The following is a 21,194-nucleotide window of genomic DNA, read 5'->3' as shown; positions in this document are numbered from 1 at the left end:
TTGGTGTTGTTTGGTTAGAAAGAAACTAGAACGGAGTGGCTCCAAAAGAAGAATATTCCCTCCAGATCCGGAACCATCCCGCTCCAAAAAATTGAGGGGAGGGAGCGGCTCCGTTCTCAGCCTGCTCTCCTCACCGCTCTCCTCACCGCGCAGGTACACCTCTCTCTCTCTGATGGCCGCCGCCGCCACCTACCTCTGCTGCCGCGCGCGCCCGACCTTCTTCTTGCTGCCGCGCGCCCGCTGCCGCGCGCAGGCCGTCTTCCTGCCGCGCGCAGGCCGTCCTGCTGTCGCCGCGCGCAGGCATTCCTGCTGCCGCGCGTTTCTGCCGCCGCGCGCAGGCGTTCCTGCTGCCGCCGAACGATCTGGCCGGAGCAGCCATGGCCATCTCTCTGCTGGTCCCGGCGCGCAGATCTGGCCGGAGCAGCCATGGCCATCTCTCTGCTGGTCCCGGCGCGCAGATCTGGCCGGAGCAGCCATGGCCGCCTCCCTCTGTGCAGCTCCCTCTACTGCTCCCTCTGCGCAGCTCCCTCTCCTTGTGTCTTTTTTTGGTTGATTGTAAACTAATTCACTTCTTGTTGATTGGAAACCAGATTGATTGCACAAAGAAGGAGAGCCAAGAACAACTGCAGCAAAGGTATACTTGTAAGATGAATTTGTCGCTCTATTGATTTGAATATACTGTCTTCATGTGTTGTGAATTGGTTATGTATTTTTTGTTGGCATATAGATGGATGAGGGCGATGATTTTCTAGTCTATGTAGCTGCTGCTCATGTGGTTCTTTCGATGATGGCAATTGTTATTAGAGCTCGAAAGAGAAAACGACACGGTCATGCACCCGTAGGACAAATTACTTATGCCAAGTACTATTCTTATTTGCTGAACAATCCTAATGTTGCACAAGGGTTTGTGGAGGTGTCGTTGTTGTACAAGCTTAGTATGCTTACTGAGTTCATTAATGGTAATATGTAGGCTCGCTAGGAATACTTCATTTTGGGTGACATAAACTAGTATGTCATGCTTCTATGTATCCATAAACAAGGCACTTTGGGAATACTTCATTTTGGGTGATATGAACTTGTATGTCATGCTTCTATTTATTCATGAACATGGCAATTTGGATTATATGAGTGTTGTGATGACTTGTGGTTTATATGTTATCATGTCAAATATATGCATGTTGTGATGAACTTGTATGTCATGCTAATGTCTACTTCAGTGACTCTTCAACCAAACAAAGGATGGAGCCGTTCTGTTCCAGTTCACTCTGCAACCAAACAAAAAACAGAGCCGCTCCGTTCCAGTTTACCAAACACAGAACAGAGCGGCTCCGTTCCTAGAATCAGGGATGGAACGGCTCCGTTCTACTTGGCTCCTCAACCAAACACTACCTTAAATCTCTTGTTATGCTAAAAAAATTTACTATTTAAAATTAAAGAGAATGAGATTTTAGCCCCTCCGTTGCTTACAAACAAGCTCTAAATATCTTATTCAAATAATTTTCCCTAAAATTCCTCACCCTGGTAAAAGAGCTCTAAATATCTTATTCAAATAACATTCCATAAAATTCCTCACCCTATTAAAAGACATGGATCTCAAAGGGATTTGAATTTCCAAACTTAGGATCCTAAAATCCCAGATGGATTTGAGTTTCCAAACTAACCCTTAGCTTGTCCAATTAACCGTTGTCTAGTCCTTCTGGAGCTGCCTGGCTGGTAAGAGATGCATCGCGTATATATGCTTTCTATTCTACTGATTCACTTCTTTTATATTTATATATGCTTCTTTTTAGTAATTAATGATGTCTGAAGAAGATTGACTGTGTCCATGGCATGCAAGGCATGATATGGAAGGTACATTCAGATACAAACCGATACTGCAAATTCGCATAGTATCCACTCATTTCATATAGCAAAGCAACCCCCAAGCATAATCTCATCTCAGTTAACTGAAACATTGATACAGACATATAGGTAAAACATTGGCATAGATGGCAAACAAGTACTTGAGTGCCTCTCCTATTCCTCATATCATCATCATATCATCTAATGCAGGTCAAGATTGTCTATTTTAACGGCCAATTTACAAATGCGAGCAGCCCTTGCTGTGGCAGGACCCATAAGCACGCAAATCACCATAACGCACCTCAAATCATGGTAAAAGTTGACGCACCACCACCTTGCAGGAGATCGCCACCCCCGTGGTATTGCACTAGTCTGGGAGCTGTTTTGGACTTTTGCCACTGACCACCAATCAGGCAAGGTATTTGTACGTATTAGCGTTGTCCTTGTCGCGCTCCAAGTAGTCCCTTGTAATGAGATCCTCAATCCTCTTCTTTATGGCTTTGAAGTCAGGCTGCAGTATCACACAGGCCCAAGTAAGAAAACGGACAGAACGCATCGAGTAGCAAAATCAAAATCTATTTTTCCCTATATGATTATCCTGGATTACGCGGCCATGGACGAGTTAACAGTTATCTTTGTAGACATGTGGCAATATGCCATTCATATGTAAGAACCGCCATAACATGATACCAAATTCAACGTGATTACGGCTTCGTTTGGTTTGAGGGACAAAAGATGAGTCCCTTCATTTTAGTCTCATTTAGTCCCTAAATTACCAAACTGTGGCACTAAAACAGGGATTAAACTGCTTTAGTCTCTAGTTCCTCAAGAGTGACTAAAAGAGACTAAACCATATTAATTTCACCTTTCCCCTCGTTTATTTCAGTTACACTAATGGAGGGAGAATGCAATGGGTATTTTGGCCTTCTTATGATTCATTTAATGTGTTCTGGAAACTTGTAGTCCCTACAACCAAACAGGGTAGGACTAAACTTTAGTACCTAGACTAAAGGAACCAAACAGGTCTAAAGCAACAACAGGATACCCACTGTACTACAGAAAATTGTAACTGAATTACTGATACACTTATTGCAAGAACTAAATAAAAATTGTGCATGAAATAAGTTCAGTCGTGCAGGTATTGTAACAGGGACCAAGCTACGAAGAACTTCTCAAATAGGAGATGAACTGTCAGTACCTTGAACATGCGGCTCAGCTGCTCAACACATTCAGCAACCAGCTGTTGATGACCCATAACTTTGCGGCTCTTCATAATGCGCACAATTGATGCATCAATTGCATACCTCCTGTCTTTGTCAACATCTTCAACAACCTTTTTCTTCTCATCAACAGGAGGGAGTGGAACCTGGAAAGAGTGATAACAAAATGAAATACAAGCATAACAGCAACTAAATTATAAGTATACCAAACAGCAAAACAACAGTGAAAACAGGAAATACCTTGATTCTTCTCATTCTGTCAGTAAACTTTGAATTGAACTCAAAAACATCATTGGGAGAGATGGATCTACTAGCCGGTTCCTTGTTAAGGATCTTGTACTTCGCACAAGAAAGAGAATGGAGCAAACGCACTACATCATCATCTGACAGGTTTAATTGTGTTACAATCTCAGAATAACTAAGCCTGTCAGATCCATTAAACAGTAGTAGCAATGCAGCCTGTCAAAACAAGTCGTTTGTCAAAAACTGTCAGACAGGTTAGTATAGCAGCATTTATTGTGACACAGAAAAGATCCAAGACTACCTGATATGTTGTAACAATAAGTTCAATAGGTTTAGCATCAAACTTAGCATTGATGTTGCAGGTTCCCAAGGAATAAATCCATGTCAGCTTCCTGTGCTTTGTTCTTGTTTGATAGAACTCCTTGAAAACCTCTACACATTTCACCTAGAAGCAGACATATATAAAGTCATTTCCAAGAAAATAAACATTGATCTAACATGCTTTTTTTAAAATGAGCTAATATGGTCCATGATTCAAGTGCAGTGGTTGGAGCCCTTCAAGTGATCGAACGGTTAACTTACCATCTCGGCAGGAAGGTTTATGTCAAAAGTTTTGTAGCTTGGCCAGAATCCCGTTGTCAAAACAGTAACAGCTAAGTCTATCCCAGGATTCAACTCTGGATGTCCAGCTACAAACTCCTCAAACTTAGTTTGATGATCTCTAGCGACAGTAAGGTCAGTAACCATGCCCTCCATTTTTGAAGTAAACTGTCCCCCACACTGTTGTTTGAGCTTTGTCAGAATACTTCTCTCATGCTCATCATTAGCACTTTTGTCAAAAAGTAATCTTCTTGCAAGCTTCTTCCTGTAAGTCAGTTCACATATTAAAAACATAACCAAGTTCCAAAGGGCATTATTTCCTTGCACACTTGACACAAAAACATTTTTTAAATTACATAAACACTAATAATACCATGTAGGATAACAAGCACTCACCTATAGAACTCGGCAAACAGGTCTTTATCACTGATGTATGCAAGCATTCTCACCACCTAAAACCAGTCGCGATCAAATGTAAAGCTCCGGCACATAATTTATCAATAGCAGCAAAAACAAAGTACCTTCTCAAGGGCATCTTCGATGGCTTCATCACTGAGCTTTTCACTGCAACCTTTCTTCAGAATATTGTCGCAGAAGGTAGCCAACAACTCGGCACTCGAACTGCCAGAGACACCTTTGTTACAGAAGACCTCAAAGGCTTCTTTAAGTGCCTGTGGTAAGAATTATATGGGAATGGGACACCATTTGCAATTTTATGGCAACAACAAAATGAAAATGAGATGTTTCAGTTGAAGACCTTATGGAAGAGTGTATGTCCCTGGAAACATTCTGTCACATAAGCTACATATTTGTCATGCAGCTCGATGATTTTCCACACAAAGACCTAGAAACAAGAGTAAATGTAAGGTAAGATAACACACAACAAAAGCAGAGTGCAATCAAGATACACACCTGCTCCTGCATGCCAACTATATCCTTCTTTTCTGGCTGTAAAAGTGATGAATTATAAAAAAAATAATTTAGGGAAGACACGTCAGAAAATTAATCAAATATAGCAAGAAAAATCAAACAGTTAGGTAGCAGAATATCAAGCATACAAAGTGGTAATACAAAGAAAAAGGACTGGAAATGGGAACTACTCAGCAACCTGACAGTAGAGGTAAGATGCAGGCTGTTACAAACTATTAATGTGGAGTTTTTTATGTTGCTATATAACTATAAAATATGAATCAGAAAGTTCATAAAGGTAACATAAATAATTTAACAGCTAAAGAAACACTGCACCTTCTTATTGCTAGCAGAATCTTCTGCTTGCTTGACCAAGGCTGTGCCCTCATTTGTAACATGCTGCAGACAAAAAAAAAATCAATCAGAACTGCACATCATGGTTCAAAGGAATGAAATGGATGAGCTAAAAGAGAACTCAGGCACCCTGCAAGGGAAATTAATACCGTTTTAAACATGTTAGAAATAGGCTCCAGACCGCGGCTGATTTTGGAGAAGAGCCTGTACATCCTAGAAAGGTCCTCAACCTTAAGTGATAGAGGGATGCAGTGAATATTCAACACTGTTAGGAAGTCATGCATTCATTAGATGATGATGTTAAGGTTTTCAATACAACCTTATCATCACGAAGCAAAGCAGAACATCCAGAATGCTCCTTCTCCAACAGCGGGGTTGCATACTGAGCAAGCAATTCATTTTGCACTTTCTGTGAAAATTCAAGATTATAAAAAATGTGAGGGCCATACGAGGAAATAAGTCAAGCTCTATTCAAGAGACATAGCAACATTCTGAATTCAAAACTGAAATATTTGCTGCAAATAAAATATTAATTGAGAATACTACAAAACTAGAAAAGGAAAGGTTTTCCACATACCTCCAACAACTTTTGTTCACTGCTAATATGCAAATAGTGACCAACCCGCTCCTTCTCCCGCTTCAAACACTCCTCAGCCTTTTGAAAGAAGCATCGGCCATTAAGAAATAGCCACACGTAAATACAGATAGGAACAGACAGAAACCTTCTCAATTCTAGGTACCTTAATCATGTAATCTGGGCATGAGTTCTAGGTACCTTAATCATGTAATCTGGGCATGAGTCCTCAAGAATCCAGCTTTGAGCCTTGACAGAGTAGTACTCTGTAGTATCCTTGAGCAAGAAATCTTCAAAGTCATTCTCATAACACTCCATTTGACCCAGCCCAATTTCAACAAAAATATCCAATACATTCTTCAACAGACCCCGGTCAATCTGTTCACCCTCGCGTTCTTTGTCTATCTGTTAAAAGAAAAAATATTAGTTCTCAAACAGATGAAGCTTAGGGATGTATGCAATCAGACAATTGGCCACTAATGCGCAAAAAAGTTTTAAGATTTGCCACATGGAAGAAATTATAGCAGTTTGGTCCCTACTACATTTGAATATTTTCCAACATGTATAACCTAGAAGAAAAACATATGGTCAAGAACACACGGTGATCATATTAATGTCCAAACACGAAACAAAGAAAGAATGGGGCTGCTATATGTTAACCAACCATTTTACTACCATTAACTCAAAGAGATGCAAGGTCTCACCAGAGCTATCACCGCATCTTTAACTTGCCCTTTAATCTCTTGATATATCTGTTACCACAGTTAAATTGATTAGGGCATAAGCGTTGAAAAAGCAAGAGTGAAAACGAAGCCAGAAATAAGTAACTGATGTTTTACCAACTCTCGGAAGCAAGTAAGACCAACTTCTTTAAGTGGGGTAAGTGACCTCCTTGATATGAAGTACCGGTCAAGGTAATGAAAGAAACGCGAGAGCCAACGAACCATGACTTTATGGTTTGACCACCTTTGCACTAGCTCCCTCAGCATAAACTCATCATGTTTCTCCCTTAGCGAAGGTAGTACCTGCATGAAATTAAAAATTAGTGAGAAAGCTCTCAGAAGTGAACGTACAAATACAATGAAGAAAGCATCATACAACTCGTGGGTTCAATCTCTAGTCATAAAAACACCTGTAACTCAAGGAGGGTATATAAGTTTCTTTTATAAATTAAAGATGCTCATTAAACAATAAATTAGCAAGCTGCAGAAAAGCTCCTGCAAATTGAAACTAGCATCCATGTGTATTCAATTATGCAATCCATTATTTATCTTCCTGCCATAGATAGCATCAATTAGTGTCCAACTCCTGTCCATTAGGAGGCGGTGCAAAAACACAAAAAGGTGCTCTCTACAGTCTACATGATATACTAGTACAATGCCCGTGTGACGGTACACCAATCATATTTGATGGTATAGCGCAACAATTGTATGACACCCAAGGGTCCAGTGGCAACCCAGTGTGATGGACCCGCCCCACAAAAATCAAATTTAAGATTAAAGTTGGACCCTTCCAATAAAAAAATAAAATTAAAGTGGACATATGGCCCACATAGCAGATATTAAACTGCAGACACTACACTTTGTCTTAGCCAAAAGGCCAAGAAAGATATGAGTTGAAAAGGAGACATGCCCCCTTTCTATAGCTCGCTCGGTCGCTCATACTCCTTCAGCTAGCGAGGTGGTATTATCCAGGAGCGTTGCGCTGCGTGTGGCTTGGTGTTATGTTGCGCTTAGGTGTTTTCTCACGGCCCATCTGGAAGGTAACGGCCTAGTTGTTAGCCAAGACGTGGGGAGAGAATAAACAGATCGACGCTACGCCCTTCGCGCATGACGCACGAAACTCATGCTTTAAAGGGTATAAAGATAAGAAATGAGCTACAATGTACAAAGAATGGGCACAAAATTGTTTGTCAAGTAGATGGGACAATTGTTTCGCCAATCAAGATGCTTACAATTATAAAATTAAAGAGATTGAATTGTGCTGCAGAAATTTAAAATACACAAAAGAAGGGGAAGAGAGCATGAAAGAAGTTCTGATTACTCCATTCACAAATTACAATCAAACAGATCAGGACAATTGTATATATTATTACAAAAGGGTTCTACCATCTATGACAAACAACCCTCATTCTCCCAAAAAGAAATTTGTATCTACGGAGTGAATGAAATAATCCTGGTTTGCTGTCTACCCTCGATAAGCCCATAACAGAAGCTACAAGTTCCAACAAACAGCGAATGAAAATAGACACAGCAATATCACAGGACATCTAATGAATCTACTGGAGCCAACAGAACAGCAGGCACAAGTGTACAAACAAATGGACACAGAATTGTTACAAGGCACGTCAAGTAGCTAGATCAAGTGTTTCACCAAATCAAGATGCTTACAATAAAATTAAAGAGATTGAATTACCCTCTAAAAATCAAGAGATGGACAGATGAAGGGGAAGAGAGCACTGCCACTGCAATATTTGCAGCATTAGAAAGTTTTAATTAATTCATTTACAAATTACAATCAAACAGATCAGGAAAATTCTATATACTATAAGAATTCACCACCTATCATATATGGCAAACAACTCTCATTTTTTCCCAAAAGAATGTCCATCTACAGAGTGAATGAACCTGACTAGTGATCAATGTATCATTTAGCAGAAACACAGAAGGAAATGAGGACATCGCCATATACACCAAAGCAGGAGTCAGGCTCTAGAGGTGCAGTAGCGCTTTGACTGGTTTCCGTATCTATACAGCCAGGCCTGGTGGAGACAACGATTGGTTGCCTGCATGTCTCGGGCCCAGCAGCATTTTCTTCTCTGCATGCTTGCCAAAGCAGCTCGTTCTTGCACCGCTCGAGACTGGCTCGCCCGAAACAACAGATTCTCACGTCTCCCCGGCGCCTGGTAGAGTGGGCACTTTTGCATGCTGGGAGCCTAGCTCGGTAGCTGGACCAAGCAACCAAACTAGCGCTTCCTGCATCTCGCGAGCCTGGTTCAGCGCGCAGCAAACCAATCAGCCCCTTTGTGAGCAATACAACAGTGATCAGTAATTTTTCATTTACCTCCCTTCAACTCAGTTTCGATTCGATGGCAATTTTCCATTTATCCCCTCCCACCTTAACGTTGATTGCTCACAGAACGATTGGTTGCCTGCATGTCTCGGGCCCAGCAGCATTTTCTTCTCTGCATGCTTGCCAAAGCAGCTCGTTCTTGCACCGCTCGAGACTGGCTCGCCCGAAACAACAGATTCTCACGTCTCCCCGGCGCCTGGTAGAGTGGGCACTTTTGCATGCTGGGAGCCTAGCTCGGTAGCTGGACCAAGCAACCAAACTAGCGCTTCCTGCATCTCGCGAGCCTGGTTCAGCGCGCAGCAAACCAATCAGCCCCTTTGTGAGCAATACAACAGTGATCAGTAATTTTTCATTTACCTCCCTTCAACTCAGTTTCGATTCGATGGCAATTTTCCATTTATCCCCTCCCACCTTAACGTTGATTGCTCACAGAACGTACCAGATTTGAAGTGCTCATGTGAGCCCCAGGCTCTGAGAGCACGATTTGTTCCCCGTCAACAAAAGCTAAAAAAACTCCCATCCAAGCTGCCTTACTCCTCTCTGAGTAGGAAATCTAACCTTAATACAACGCCGCAAATACAAAACAATGAAGTTCTAATACAGACATTCACATGGGAAAGATAGATATGAACAGGAGGCTCACCATGGAGGTGATATACTCCTCGAACGACTCCCGATACTTGTCGTAGAGCTGCTGCGAGTAGTCGTGCGGCGGCTTCTGCGTGCACATGTTGTATATCGTCCTGCGACAAGAGGACCAAAACCTAGATCAGAACCGGATCGAGGCGGATCGCGGTGTGAAACCAAGCGGCCGCTGCGCAGGAGACGGTGGCGGCGAGGAGGAGTAAGGGGAGAAGGAGGCGCACGTGTAGAGCATCATGTAGTCCTCGGAGCTGAACTGAGGCTCGGGCTTGCCCTCGAGGATGTTCTTCAGCTTGGTGATACCCTTCTGCATAAACGCCCATCCCTCCTCCAGATCGATTGTCCTACGCTCCTGCCCTGCCATCACCGCCGGTGGCGGTGGCGGTGCCGGCGCGCTGAGACTCAAATCCTAGCGCCGCCGCTGGGGGTTTGGACCGTTTGGTGGTGCGCCTGGGGAGGATGGCGAGGGTCCTCGACAGGCCAGCTAGAGAGGCGGAATGGGGAAGGACTATGAGATAGGCGAGCGCGTGGGCATGAGAAGAGAGGAAAGAGGTGAGCTGGGCCTGGGTGGTGGCTTAGACTGGTTCCTCCGCACCGAGAGTCCGAGAGACGGGAGTGGATAGCATATGCTTAAATCACTGTTTTATCTTTAAATACTCTTTTCTTTTAAGTTCTCTTTTTCCATCCACATTTAAATAAATAATATAGAATATATACAAACTACATTCATAACTTATTGAGCGAATGTATATTTTGTCCAAAGTAAATTATATTTTATGACGAAGAGAGTATAAATTTATCAAGTTTGACAATTTGTAGCACCTCATACCTATTCCCTATATTCCCTATAACTATCTGTTTCCAAAAATTCTTATGCATAAAAATTAAACTCTTTGTTAGTATATTCCACCGACGATCTCGCCACTAAGGTACTAACGACTGCTTTGGCTTATCAGGATAAGCTGCTTAGGCTTACTGCTTGTAGGAGGAAAGATTTTAAATTCAAGTATGAGAGCACGCTTATAGAGCTTGAGTCTTCTAAAGCTTCTATTGTGGTGTCTGACGAGACTGAATATGATAAGTACGCTCTACACATGTCGAACATCGCAACTTTGTAGATCAAGTACGCCAACTTGCTAGATGAGCGTGACGAGTTGAGATCTAGGTCTATCTTGTTAGGTGCGTGTACCACTTGTCCTAGCTTGAAGACTGAGCTAGTAGAGAGAAACGGTAGTGTCGGGTACCGTAATTAGGGGTATCCCCAATGCTCCTAAACACGGCTGGAAAACATCTTCAAAACAAACCATAAACAGCTGATAAAGCGCGGTTCAAGTCAAGGCCTCGTCTACCAAGGGACGTGACCTCATTCGAGCCCAGCTTCGGGCAAGGACGGTAGTCCCGGACGTATTCACGCCTCGCCCGAGGGTCCCCTCAGTCAGCAGACGCACCCCCGTCTTACCCGAGGCTAAGCTCGGGCGAACTTTGTCGTACAGCGACCTCGGCCGGATCGCCCTACCAACCGACCGTATCGCATGCGCATTTAATGCGGGGATCGCCTGACACCTTATCCTGACACGCGCGCCTCAGTCGGCAAGGTCGAAGTGACCGCAGTCACTTCGCCCTTTCACTGACCGTTCTGACAGGAAAACAGCATTGTTCGCCCCGCTCCGGCTACTGTGTCAACCACCAGGGTAGGACTAGCAACAGCAAGTCGTGACCTCTCCCGAGTTCAGCCTCGGGCGCGACAAGGAGCTCCGCCTCGCCCAACCCCAGGCCTCGGCCTCAGCCCCGGCCTCGGGGAAGGTCTCCGCCTCGCCCGACCTCAGGCCTCGGCCTCGAGGGAAGGTCCCCGTCTCGCCCGACCTCGGGCCTCGGCCTCAGCCTCGGCCTCGGGAGGAGTCACATCCTCGCCCGACCTCAACCCCGGTCTCGGGAGAAGTCTCCGCCTCACCCGACCTCGGCCTCGGACCGACTACGCTACAGGGGATGCATCATTACCCTACCGCTAGCTAGCCACCCTTTGCTACGAAGGAACAAGACTGGAGTCACATCAAACTACTCCGATAGCAAGTAATGATGGTTCCCCGTGTGCGACCATGACGTCGATGGCTCTCAGCTCCCTACGGAAGCAAGGAAACGTCAGCAGGATCCATGCCGCACCGCCAGCTGCGCTTCTACAGGGCTCAAGGCACTTCTCCGCCAGCCACGTTAGCACATGTACAGGGCTCAAGGCACTTCTCCGCCAGCCACGTTAGCGCATAGCTACACCCCCATTGTACAGCTGAGCATCTCCTTGTATCTATAAAAGGAGATGTCCAAGGCCTTCCTGGGGGGGGGACGGACGGAGGGCGAAGGCAGGCGAGCAGAGGTAGGCAGAGTAGGAGAGACGCGGTAGAGGCAGACTCAGACAACTCACCTCAAGGCCGAACCCTCTCTTTCTCTCTCTCTCGCCCTCGCTCTCTCGCAACGCTTGTAACCCCTACTACGAGCACCCCGGTGCAAGATAATATAAGCCTCATCCCCCCGCTTGTGTTCCATCTTGCATCAACCCATCTGGGCAGGGACACACAGCGACAAATTCACTGGTCGGTTGACGGTCCTCGTGGGTCCGAAACGCCGACAGTTGGCGCGCCAGGTAGGGGTCTGCTGCGTGTTAACGAATACTTTCCCGTTGAGTTCCAGATGGGTAGCCTTCAGCAGCCTCTTCAGTCGGGGACGGTGCTCCGCTTCGGGAGTCTCGAGTTCATGACCCGCGATGGTGGCTACGACATGTACTCCTCCCCTCGCAGCACGACAACAACGACGGCCGTCGGCTCGCCCGGCGGAGGCGAACTCGACGACGACTTCCCCCCGTGGCAGAAGAGGAACACCCGGGTTTGCCCCACCACCCTCCTCGCCAGAGGAGGAGGAGACGGGGCAACCGTGGCCGGGCAGGAGGCGGCACCTCGTCGGCTGTCGGACCAGAGCGAGTCGACCACACCGGCACCCCTGCGGGGGACATGTCGGGTGTTATCCTCGCACCTGAGACAACGACGGGTGTCGCTTCCCCGCAACGTGCCAACCCCAAGCGGACTGATGACGCCAGCACCCTCGCGAAGGACTTGCTGGGCGTTAGCCTCGTACCTGAGATAACGGTGCAGTCCGTCCCCGATGCGACTTCGCCACCGTCCATCAACCAAGAGGTACCATCCATTTTCCACCATGTTCCCTTTAGATTCTGCTTCGATCCACCAAGCGACCCCGCTTCGGTGAGCGCTTTCGCGAGGGCATATCCTGACCTTCCAGGGTACCATATGTGGTCAACTTGGGACCGACTGACGACCGTCTCAACCTCCAGACCTGCGGGTTCTGAGGAAGAAGACGACCCTGACTTCAGTTGGGATTTCTCCGGACTTCGTGATCCCAGTGCCATGCGAGACTTCATGTCCGCATGTGACTACTGCCTCTCCGGCTGCTCCGACGATGACCACAGCCTTGACGACGAGGGTTATGGCCCAAGTCGCGAGTGTTTCCACATCAATCAGGGGGATCATGGCGAAGACAACCACCTCGGCATGCCAGAAGATGACGATGCCCCTGTGCCTGCGTCTCGCGCTGAGATCCCGCGGGAGCTAGCTGTGGTCCTAGTCCCTATGGGGGGTTAGGACACACAGCTTGAGCAACTCTGCGAGATGCAGGCCAAGCTCGACGAAGAAGCAGGGCAGCTTGTGCAGCTCTAACAAAACATCAAGCAGGAATGGGCAGGCCGGGCACTCGCCGGAGGAGCGCGTCATCGGGCCCGAGACGTCCAGCGTCGTATCGTCGACGATGCCAGGGCAAGGCTACCCCCGGCCTTCAGCGGGGCCGGCCAGAACCTGGCTGCGGCGACAATGTTACTTCGGACAATGCCGGAGCCGTCCACCACCGAGGGGCGACGTATCCAGGGCGAGCTCAAAGGCCTCCTAGAAGACGCCGCTGTCCGACGTGCCGAGAGCTCTACCTCCCAAAGGCGAGGGTGCCCCTCGGAGCATCGCGCAACGTCCTCCCGACGCATGCGGGAGGCCTCGGTCCGCACCGAGCGCACACGGGACGGGACGCCCGCAGTCCCGGATCGCCTCGGCGACGAGCAACACCGCTGCGACCGTCGAGCCCGCCTCGAGGAGAGGGTGCGCCGAGGCTACCACCCCAGGCGCGGAGGACGCTACGACAGTGAGGAGGATCGGAGCCCCTCGCCCGAACCGCCAGGTCCGTGAGTCTTCAGCCGGGCCATACGACGGGCGCCGTTCCCGGCCCGGTTCCGAGCCCCGACCACCATCACCAAGTACTCAGGGGAGACAAGGCCGGAGTTGTGGCTTGCGGATTACCGGCTGGCATGCCAGTTGGGAGGGACGGATGACGACAACCTCATCATCCGCAACCTCCCCCTTTTCCTCTCCGACGCTGCCCGGGCATGGTTGGAGCATATGCCTTCTGTGCAGATCTCCGACTGGGACGACCTGGTCAAGGCCTTCACTGGAAATTTCCAAGGTACGTACGTGCGCCCTGGGAACTCGTGGGATCTCCAAAGCTACCGCCAGCAGCCAGGGGAATCCCTGCGAGAGTACATCTGGCGGTTTTCGAAGCAGTGCACCGAGCTGCCCAACATCACCGACTCGGACGTCATCGGGGCATTCCTCGCTGGCACCACTTGCCGAGACCTGGTGAGCAAACTGGGACGCAAGACTCCCACCAAGGCGAGCGAATTGATGGACATCGCCACCAAGTTCGCCTCTGGTCAGGAGGCGGTCGAAGCCATCTTCCGGAAGGACAAGCAGCCTCAGGGATGACAGAGGGAAGACGCCTTCGAGGCGTCCATCCAGTGTGGCACGAAGAAGAAGGCCAAGAAGAAGGCACAAGCAAAACGCGACGTCGTTGACGTGGATCTCGTCGCTCCTGCCGAGCACAGGAACCCTCGGAAACCTCCCGAAGGGGCCAACACGTTCGACAAGATGATCAAGGAGTCGTGCCCCTACCACAGGGGTCCCGTCAAGCACACCCTTGAAGAGTGCGACATGCTCCGGCGTTACTTCAACAAGGCTGGACCCTCGGAAGAAGGTGGCAAGGACCAAGGTAACAACAAGAAAGGGGGGAACCAAGGCGAGGTCTACAGCAACGCTTGGAACATCGAACAACTACGTCGCTTTTACCCTTAAAATGTTTCAAGTCGTTCATGTATCTCGCTTTCTTTACAAGCATAAATAAAGTCTAACCATCAAGGAAGGATCAGCCTTGCCTCGGCAAAGCCCGACCCTCCCTCGGGGGCTAGAAGGGGGGAACCCCCTCTGCGTCAAAATTTTCCTCAGAAAAGTTTTCTACCAAAACGACTTTCGTGCTTTTCGACTATATCGATAACGGAATCCTAAAAACGACGAGACGAACCTTAAACGGCAAGGCCGACCGAGCCAAGGGACTCCTACGCCTCCGGGATACGGATACCTCACTCATCACCTTCCGCTGTTGGGGACTTGTTCTCAAATGCTATGAATTAAGAACAAGGCAACATAAAGTGTTAAATGTCAATGTCCTTCGTCCTTGAGACATTATTCCCTTCGGGATAATGGATCTAGAACGAAGGTTGATAAGAATATATTTACGAAGTTAAACCTTCGTAATAAACCTTCAATAGACACTGTAAGATGATATATAAAAAAGTATAAGATGAGTGAATGAATCATAGACTATTCGCATTATATTAACTTAATATATTGAATCATTGAATACAATAATACCTAAGCCTTGGCAAAGGTTGAATTCCGAGAGATGCGATTGCAATTCAGAATGTGTGTACAGTAACGGAATACTGTTCACTATTTATAGGCACAGGACGCAGCCTGTGAGGAATTACAAGTATGCCCCTTATAAAAACTTACAACATTGACTCAGACCTTTATGGACTAGAAGGTCATTCTATCTTTAAGTCGGTTTGTAATGCCGAAGCTTCACGAAGAGAAACCTTCGGCTTTCTTATATAAACAGCTTCAGCCGAAGACCACTTCTTCCTGTAAGACCTTCGGCGACGAAGCATAGACCCAACAGTAGCCCCTTTCGCGGTGCTAGATCGTTTTTCGTAACGAGCTTGATCCGTGAAAAAAGTCTCTTAAGCTTCGGAGCGCCGAAGGTCTAAAAAACACCTTCCCTGAGCTCGTTGTCGAGAAACGATTCAATCTCCCAGCGTGTAGCGGCCCCACCTTGCAGAGTTACTGTTCGGTCTCTGCGGTCCACCATGCAGCGAGTGCGAGCGGGTGTCCGCCTGGTGTAAAAATTCTGGCGCTTCGCCTTCTTACCTGCAGCACTATATAAACAGACGAGTAGGTGTGAAGTTACCACAGCATTCATTGCTATTTGCACTGTTTTGCTGCCAAAATTTTTAACCATCGCCGAAGCTTGTCTGTCGGAATCGAACGAAGCTCCAGTTTGAAGCCTGCTTCGTCAGAAAAAACTTCGGAAGAAGAAAGTGTTAAATTTCCACATATTCATAATTAAATGGCCAGAGTGCGTTCTACTGCCAGGGTTGAGCGTGAGGGAGGCGAAACCGAAGCTTCGGAGACTGTTCCCATCTCCGAAGCCATGCAACGATCCGGGCTGGTAGTTTCTGAAGAGATTCCTGGTGAAGATGCAGAACAAACACAACAAGCACCTGCCGGAGTAGAAGAAGAAGTTATTGAGGAAACTGATCCCGAGGACGATTATCGTATTGCCATGCCAAGTAAGCCCAGCCACTTGGACTTTGGAAAATCCACCGTTTCGAAGGCTGATCTCTCCAAAATGGTAAAGTCAGGCTTTTTCAATGAGGATCAGAAGAAGCTACTACGCTTCGGGGGAGAAGAGACTACCCCGAAGCCGGAAAAGGATGAAATTGTCATTTTTAAGAGCTTTTTAAAGGCTGGATTAAGATTCCCCCTTCATGGGATTATTGCAGAGGTGCTGAAGAGGTTCGGTATCTATTTTCACCAGCTGACCCCTAACGCTATCGTTAGGCTCAGTGTTTATATCTGGGCTCTCCGAAGCCAAGCAGTGGAGCCATTTGCGGACAGCTTTTGCCGGGTTCACGAACTGCATTATCAGACGAAGGCTAGAAAGGATGGATTGCATGATAATTTTGGTTGCTACAATTTTGCTTATCGGAAAACTATGAAGTTTCCTGTAATCAGCTATCGGAGTAAATGGGCAGCAGGGTGGAAGTCTGAGTGGTTCTATGTCAAAGTTAATGATGACAAGGAGAAGCTCGTGCAAAGTCCACTCGAACTAATCTTCGGAGAAACCCGGCCTCTCTGCAACATGTCAGTAGACGGTACCACACAAAAAGCAATGGATGAATTCAGAATTGTTGCAGAGCATATTAGTACAAGAGACCTGGTTCAGGAGTTCTTGGCTTTCCAAGTTTTTCCTAGTTTAAAAGAATGGGAAATGCCGAAGCTGAAGGGGAAAAAGAAAGAAGGTGAACTTGTGCGTTTGCCTTACTATTTCAAATTTAAGAAATACTTTAAAACACCTTGCCAAGAGTGGTTGGAAACAATTGAAGCAATGTGCAATGAAATACTTGGCAACTATTCCAAAAAAGAAGATCAATTGATGACCGCAGCCTTCGGCACCCGTCCGAAACGAAGGCTAAATCGAGTGTTGGATGCCTTGGGCTTTGATTACCCTGATTATGAAAACCTGAACAAAGGTGCTGGGGGCCAAAAAAGAAAAAGGATAACTGAAGCCGTGAATGAAGAAAAAGAACCATTAAAGAAGAAAATTCCGAAGAAGAGGAAAGCTTCTTCTCCGAAGCAACAAATATCCGAAGCAGAAGAAACCCCCGCATCACCTTCTGCTGCTGTCATTGAGGAAATTCTGAAGGTAATGACTGAATCCTTACCTGCGAAGCTAAGTCCACTGGGTCCTCAACTGACAAAGTTTTTTCAGAAGGACAAGGAGCCCGAGAAATCGAAGAAAACAATCAAGGCAAAGAAACAAAGAATTATCACTGTGACAGAGGTAATTGACAAGACGCCGCCAAGAGCTTCGGCCCAAAAAACACAAGCGGCTGCAGAGGGGGCAGATATTGAAATTGCACCTTCGGAGGCCGCAGCTGCCGAAGCTGCCTCAGCTGAAGATTTGAATTTGGAGAGCACAATTGAACATATTGACCAAATACTGCTAGACATGGCTGCAGAAGAAGCTACCACCGCCGCTGAAGAGGCCGTGACCGCAGCGTCGGGGAAAGGAAAAGAAATTGCTGATGAAGCTTGAGAGCACCTAGAGGGGGGGTGAATAGGTGATCCTGTAAAAACTTAAACTTATAGCCACAAAAACTTGTTAAGTGTTAGCACAATAATTGCCAAGTGGCTAGAGAGGAGTCTCAACAAAACACAATACCACAAGAGATCAAACACAGAGATGACACAGTGGTTTATCCCGTGGTTCGGCCAAGACCAACGCTTGCCTAGTCCACGTTGTGGCGTCCCAACGGACGAGGGTTGCAATCAACCCCTCTCAAGCGGTCCAAAGACCAACTTGAATACCACGGTGTTTTGCTTTGCCTTTCAATATCCCGTTTGCGAGGAATCTCCACAACTTGGAGCCTCTCGCCCTTACACTTGAGATTCACAAAGAAATACAGAGTAAGGGAGGAACAAGCAACGCACACAAGACTCAAAATCAGAGCAACAGCACGCACACAAGTCGCAACAAGAGCTCGCAACACAACTCAATGAGTTCACAACTCAACAAGAGCTCTAGGTGCTATCACAATGAACCAAATGCGTGGAATCGATGTCTTGGTGCTTAGGAATGTTGTAGGAATGCTTGGTGTACTCCTCCATGCGCCTAGGGGTCCCTTTTATAGCCCCAAGGCAGCTAGGAGCCGTTGAGAACAAATCTGGAAGGCCATCCTTGCCTTCTGTCGTCGGGCGCACCGGACAGTCCGGTGCACACCGGACACTGTCCGGTGCCCGATTTATTTCCTTAAACAGCGCAGCCGACCGTTGCCGACCGTTGCAGATCTGGCGCACCGGACATGTCCGGTGCACACCGGACAGTCCGGTGCCTCCTTCCGACCGTTGGCCAGACCACGTGTCGCGCGCAGATTCCGCGGCCGACCGTTGGCTCGGCCGACCGTTGGCTCACCGGACAGTCCGGTGCACACCGGACAGTCCGGTGAATTATAGCCGTACGCCGTCGGCAAATTCCCGAGAGCGGCGTCTTCAGGTCGAGGCAGCCTGGAGCACCAGACACTGTCCGGTGCACCACCGGACAGTCCGGTGCCCCAGACCGAAACAGCCTGTTGGCTGTACACAGCCAACATTCTCCTTTTCTTCTTCTCTCTGTTTCTAACACTTCAACAAATATATTAGTACACAAAACCAATGTACTGAGGCTTAGAAACATACCTTTACTTGTGATTTTCACTTTGTTCATCCATGGGCATAGATTCACATTTAAGCACTTTGTGTTTGCACTCAATCACCAAAATACTTTAGAAATGGCCCAAGGGCACATTTTCCTTTCAATCTCCCCCTTTTTGGTGATTTATGCCAACACAACATAAAGCAACTAGAACAAGTGCAAAATCACTTTAAATAGAACTCAAATCTATTTTGATTCATTTTTGGCATATATGGATCATCCTTTGCCACCACTTGGTTTGTTTTTGCAAATCAAACTCAAATCTCTATCTCTAAGTCAAACACACATGTTGAAACATAAAGAGAGTCATTCCAAAAAAGAGATTGATCAAAGATTTCAAAAACTCCCCCTATTTCCCATAATCAAAACTTCTCCCCACAAGAAGCCAACTTTTGACGAAAGAGACAATGCAAGAGTTTTGAATAAACCAAAAGCTCTATTCTACTATTTTCAAAATCTCTCAAGTGGTAGCTGATCCATTTATTGCTTTGGCCTTTATTTTCTCCCCCTTTGGCATCAAGCACCAAAACGGGATCAATCTTGGCCCTATAACCCCATTGCCTCACCAAAATCTTCAATTAAGAGCAAATGGCAATAAGAGTTCATGAGATGAACTTGGAATAAGTTACCCTCTCATCGGAGTGCAGTGGAAGTCTTTCATGGTCCAAGTCCACCTTTTCCCTTTCAATTCTCCTTCGAGACTAAAACAAGCAAACTCAAGCATATGGTTAGTCTTAAAGGGTCAAGTTGTAACACATCTCCCCCTAAACATGTGCATCACTTTGCAACGGACTTGTGAGGTCCAGGGAGTGTTTGTACAACTTGAGCACCACAATAAGCAACAAAATGCAGAATGAACATGATCAAAGGCATAAACACATGTATGCTACAATTCAATCCAAGTTCCGCGAATCTAAGACATTTAGCTCACTACGCAACCTGCAAAAGGTCTTCTCATCTAGAGGCTTGGTAAAGATATTGGCTAGCTGGTTCTCGGTGCTAACATGAAACACTTGAGAGCACCTAGAGGGGGGGGGGGTGAATAGGTGATCCTGTAAAACTTCAAAACTTAAGCCACAAAAACTTGTTAAGTGTTAGCACAATTATGGCCAAGTGGCTAGAGAGGAGTCAAAACACAATAACCACAATAAATCAATCACAGCGATGACACGGTGGTTATCCCGTGGTTCGGCCAAGTACAAAACTTGCCTACTCCACGTTGTGGCGTCCCAACGGACGAGAGTTGCACTCAACTACTCTCAAGTGATCCAATGATCAACTTGAATACCACGGTGTTCTTGCTTTTCTTTTCTCAATCCCGTTTGCGAGGAATCTCCACAACTTGGAGCCTCTCGCCCTTACAAAAGATGTTCACAGAGAATCACAGAACAAGGGAGGGATTAGCAACTCACACACGACACAAAGATCACAGCGAATACGCACACACAAGACCCAGACTTGAGCTCAAAAGACTAGCACACTAGAACGGAGCTCAAATCACTAGAATGTCGAACAAGTGCGCGAGATTGATGTGTGAGTGATCAAGAGTGCTCAAGGAATGCTTGGTCTTCTCCTCCATGCGCCTAGGGGTCCCTTTTATAGCCCCAAGGCAGCTAGGAGCCGTTGAGAGCACATCTGGAAGGCTATTCTTGCCTTCTGTCGTCGGGCGCACCGGACAGTCCGGTGCACACCGGACACTGTCCGGTGCCCGATTTCTTTCCTTAACAGGCGCAGCCGACCGTTGCCGACCGTTGCAGATCTGGCGCACCGGACAGTCCGGTGCACACCGGACAGTCCGGTGCTTCCTTCCGACCGTTGGCTCGGCCACGTGTCGCGCGCCGATCGCGCGGCCGACCGTTGGCCCGGCCGACCGTTGGCTCACCGGACAGTCCGGTGCACACCGGACAGTCCGGTGAATTTTAGCCGAAGTCGCCGGAGAAAAACCCGAGAGCGGCCTCTTCGGCCGAGGCAGCCTGGCGCACCGGACACTGTCCGGTGCACCACCGGACACTGTCCGGTGCACCAGACCGAAACAGCCCCTTGGCTGTACACAGCCAAGTCTTCTCTTCTCTTCTTCTTTCTGTTTCTAACACTTAGACAAGATATTAGTACACAAAACCAATGTACTAAGGCTTAGAAACATACCTTTACTTGTGATTTGCACTTTGTTCAACCATGGGCATATTCTTACATTTAAGCACTTGTGTTTGCACTCAATCACCAAAATACTTAGAAATGGCCCAAGGGCACATTTCCCTTTCAATCTCCCCCTTTTTGGTGATTTATGCCAACACAACATAAAGCAACTAGAACAAGTGCAAAATCACTTC

General features: G+C 47.0%; 1 protein-coding gene and 1 pseudogene across 2 annotated transcripts; both read right to left on the bottom strand.

The window, feature by feature from the left end:
* Window positions 1-1,862: 1,862 nt before the first annotated feature.
* On the bottom strand, window positions 1,863-10,049 carry LOC103635893 (cullin-1-like). 2 transcript variants are annotated; one of them, XM_020542302.3, is made up of 18 exons: window positions 9,681-10,046; window positions 9,458-9,557; window positions 6,582-9,354; window positions 6,447-6,494; window positions 5,944-6,147; window positions 5,746-5,823; window positions 5,488-5,577; window positions 5,318-5,398; window positions 5,151-5,213; window positions 4,818-4,853; window positions 4,663-4,749; window positions 4,427-4,576; window positions 4,302-4,357; window positions 3,888-4,170; window positions 3,607-3,750; window positions 3,303-3,521; window positions 3,041-3,208; window positions 1,863-2,353 (listed from the first exon to the last, which is right to left on the bottom strand). In XM_020542302.3, exons 3-18 carry the CDS (start codon window positions 6,771-6,773, stop codon window positions 2,252-2,254), a joined length of 2,001 nt encoding a protein of 666 aa, XP_020397891.1. In that variant the 5' UTR covers window positions 6,774-9,354; window positions 9,458-9,557; window positions 9,681-10,046; the 3' UTR covers window positions 1,863-2,251. The 2 variants fall into 2 exon arrangements, with proteins under 2 accessions (XP_020397891.1, NP_001333753.1); NM_001346824.1 differs by having other exon boundaries at window positions 1,939-2,353; window positions 6,582-6,767; window positions 9,681-10,049.
* Window positions 7,177-7,354, bottom strand: LOC111590064 (uncharacterized; annotated as a pseudogene).
* Window positions 10,050-21,194: the final 11,145 nt, after the last annotated feature.

Source organism: Zea mays, chromosome 8 (assembly GCF_902167145.1).
Source record: "Zea mays cultivar B73 chromosome 8, Zm-B73-REFERENCE-NAM-5.0, whole genome shotgun sequence".
NCBI lineage: Eukaryota > Viridiplantae > Streptophyta > Magnoliopsida > Poales > Poaceae > Zea > Zea mays.
Note: the sequence above shows the minus strand (reverse complement) of the source record. Positions and strands in the feature narration are given on the sequence as shown.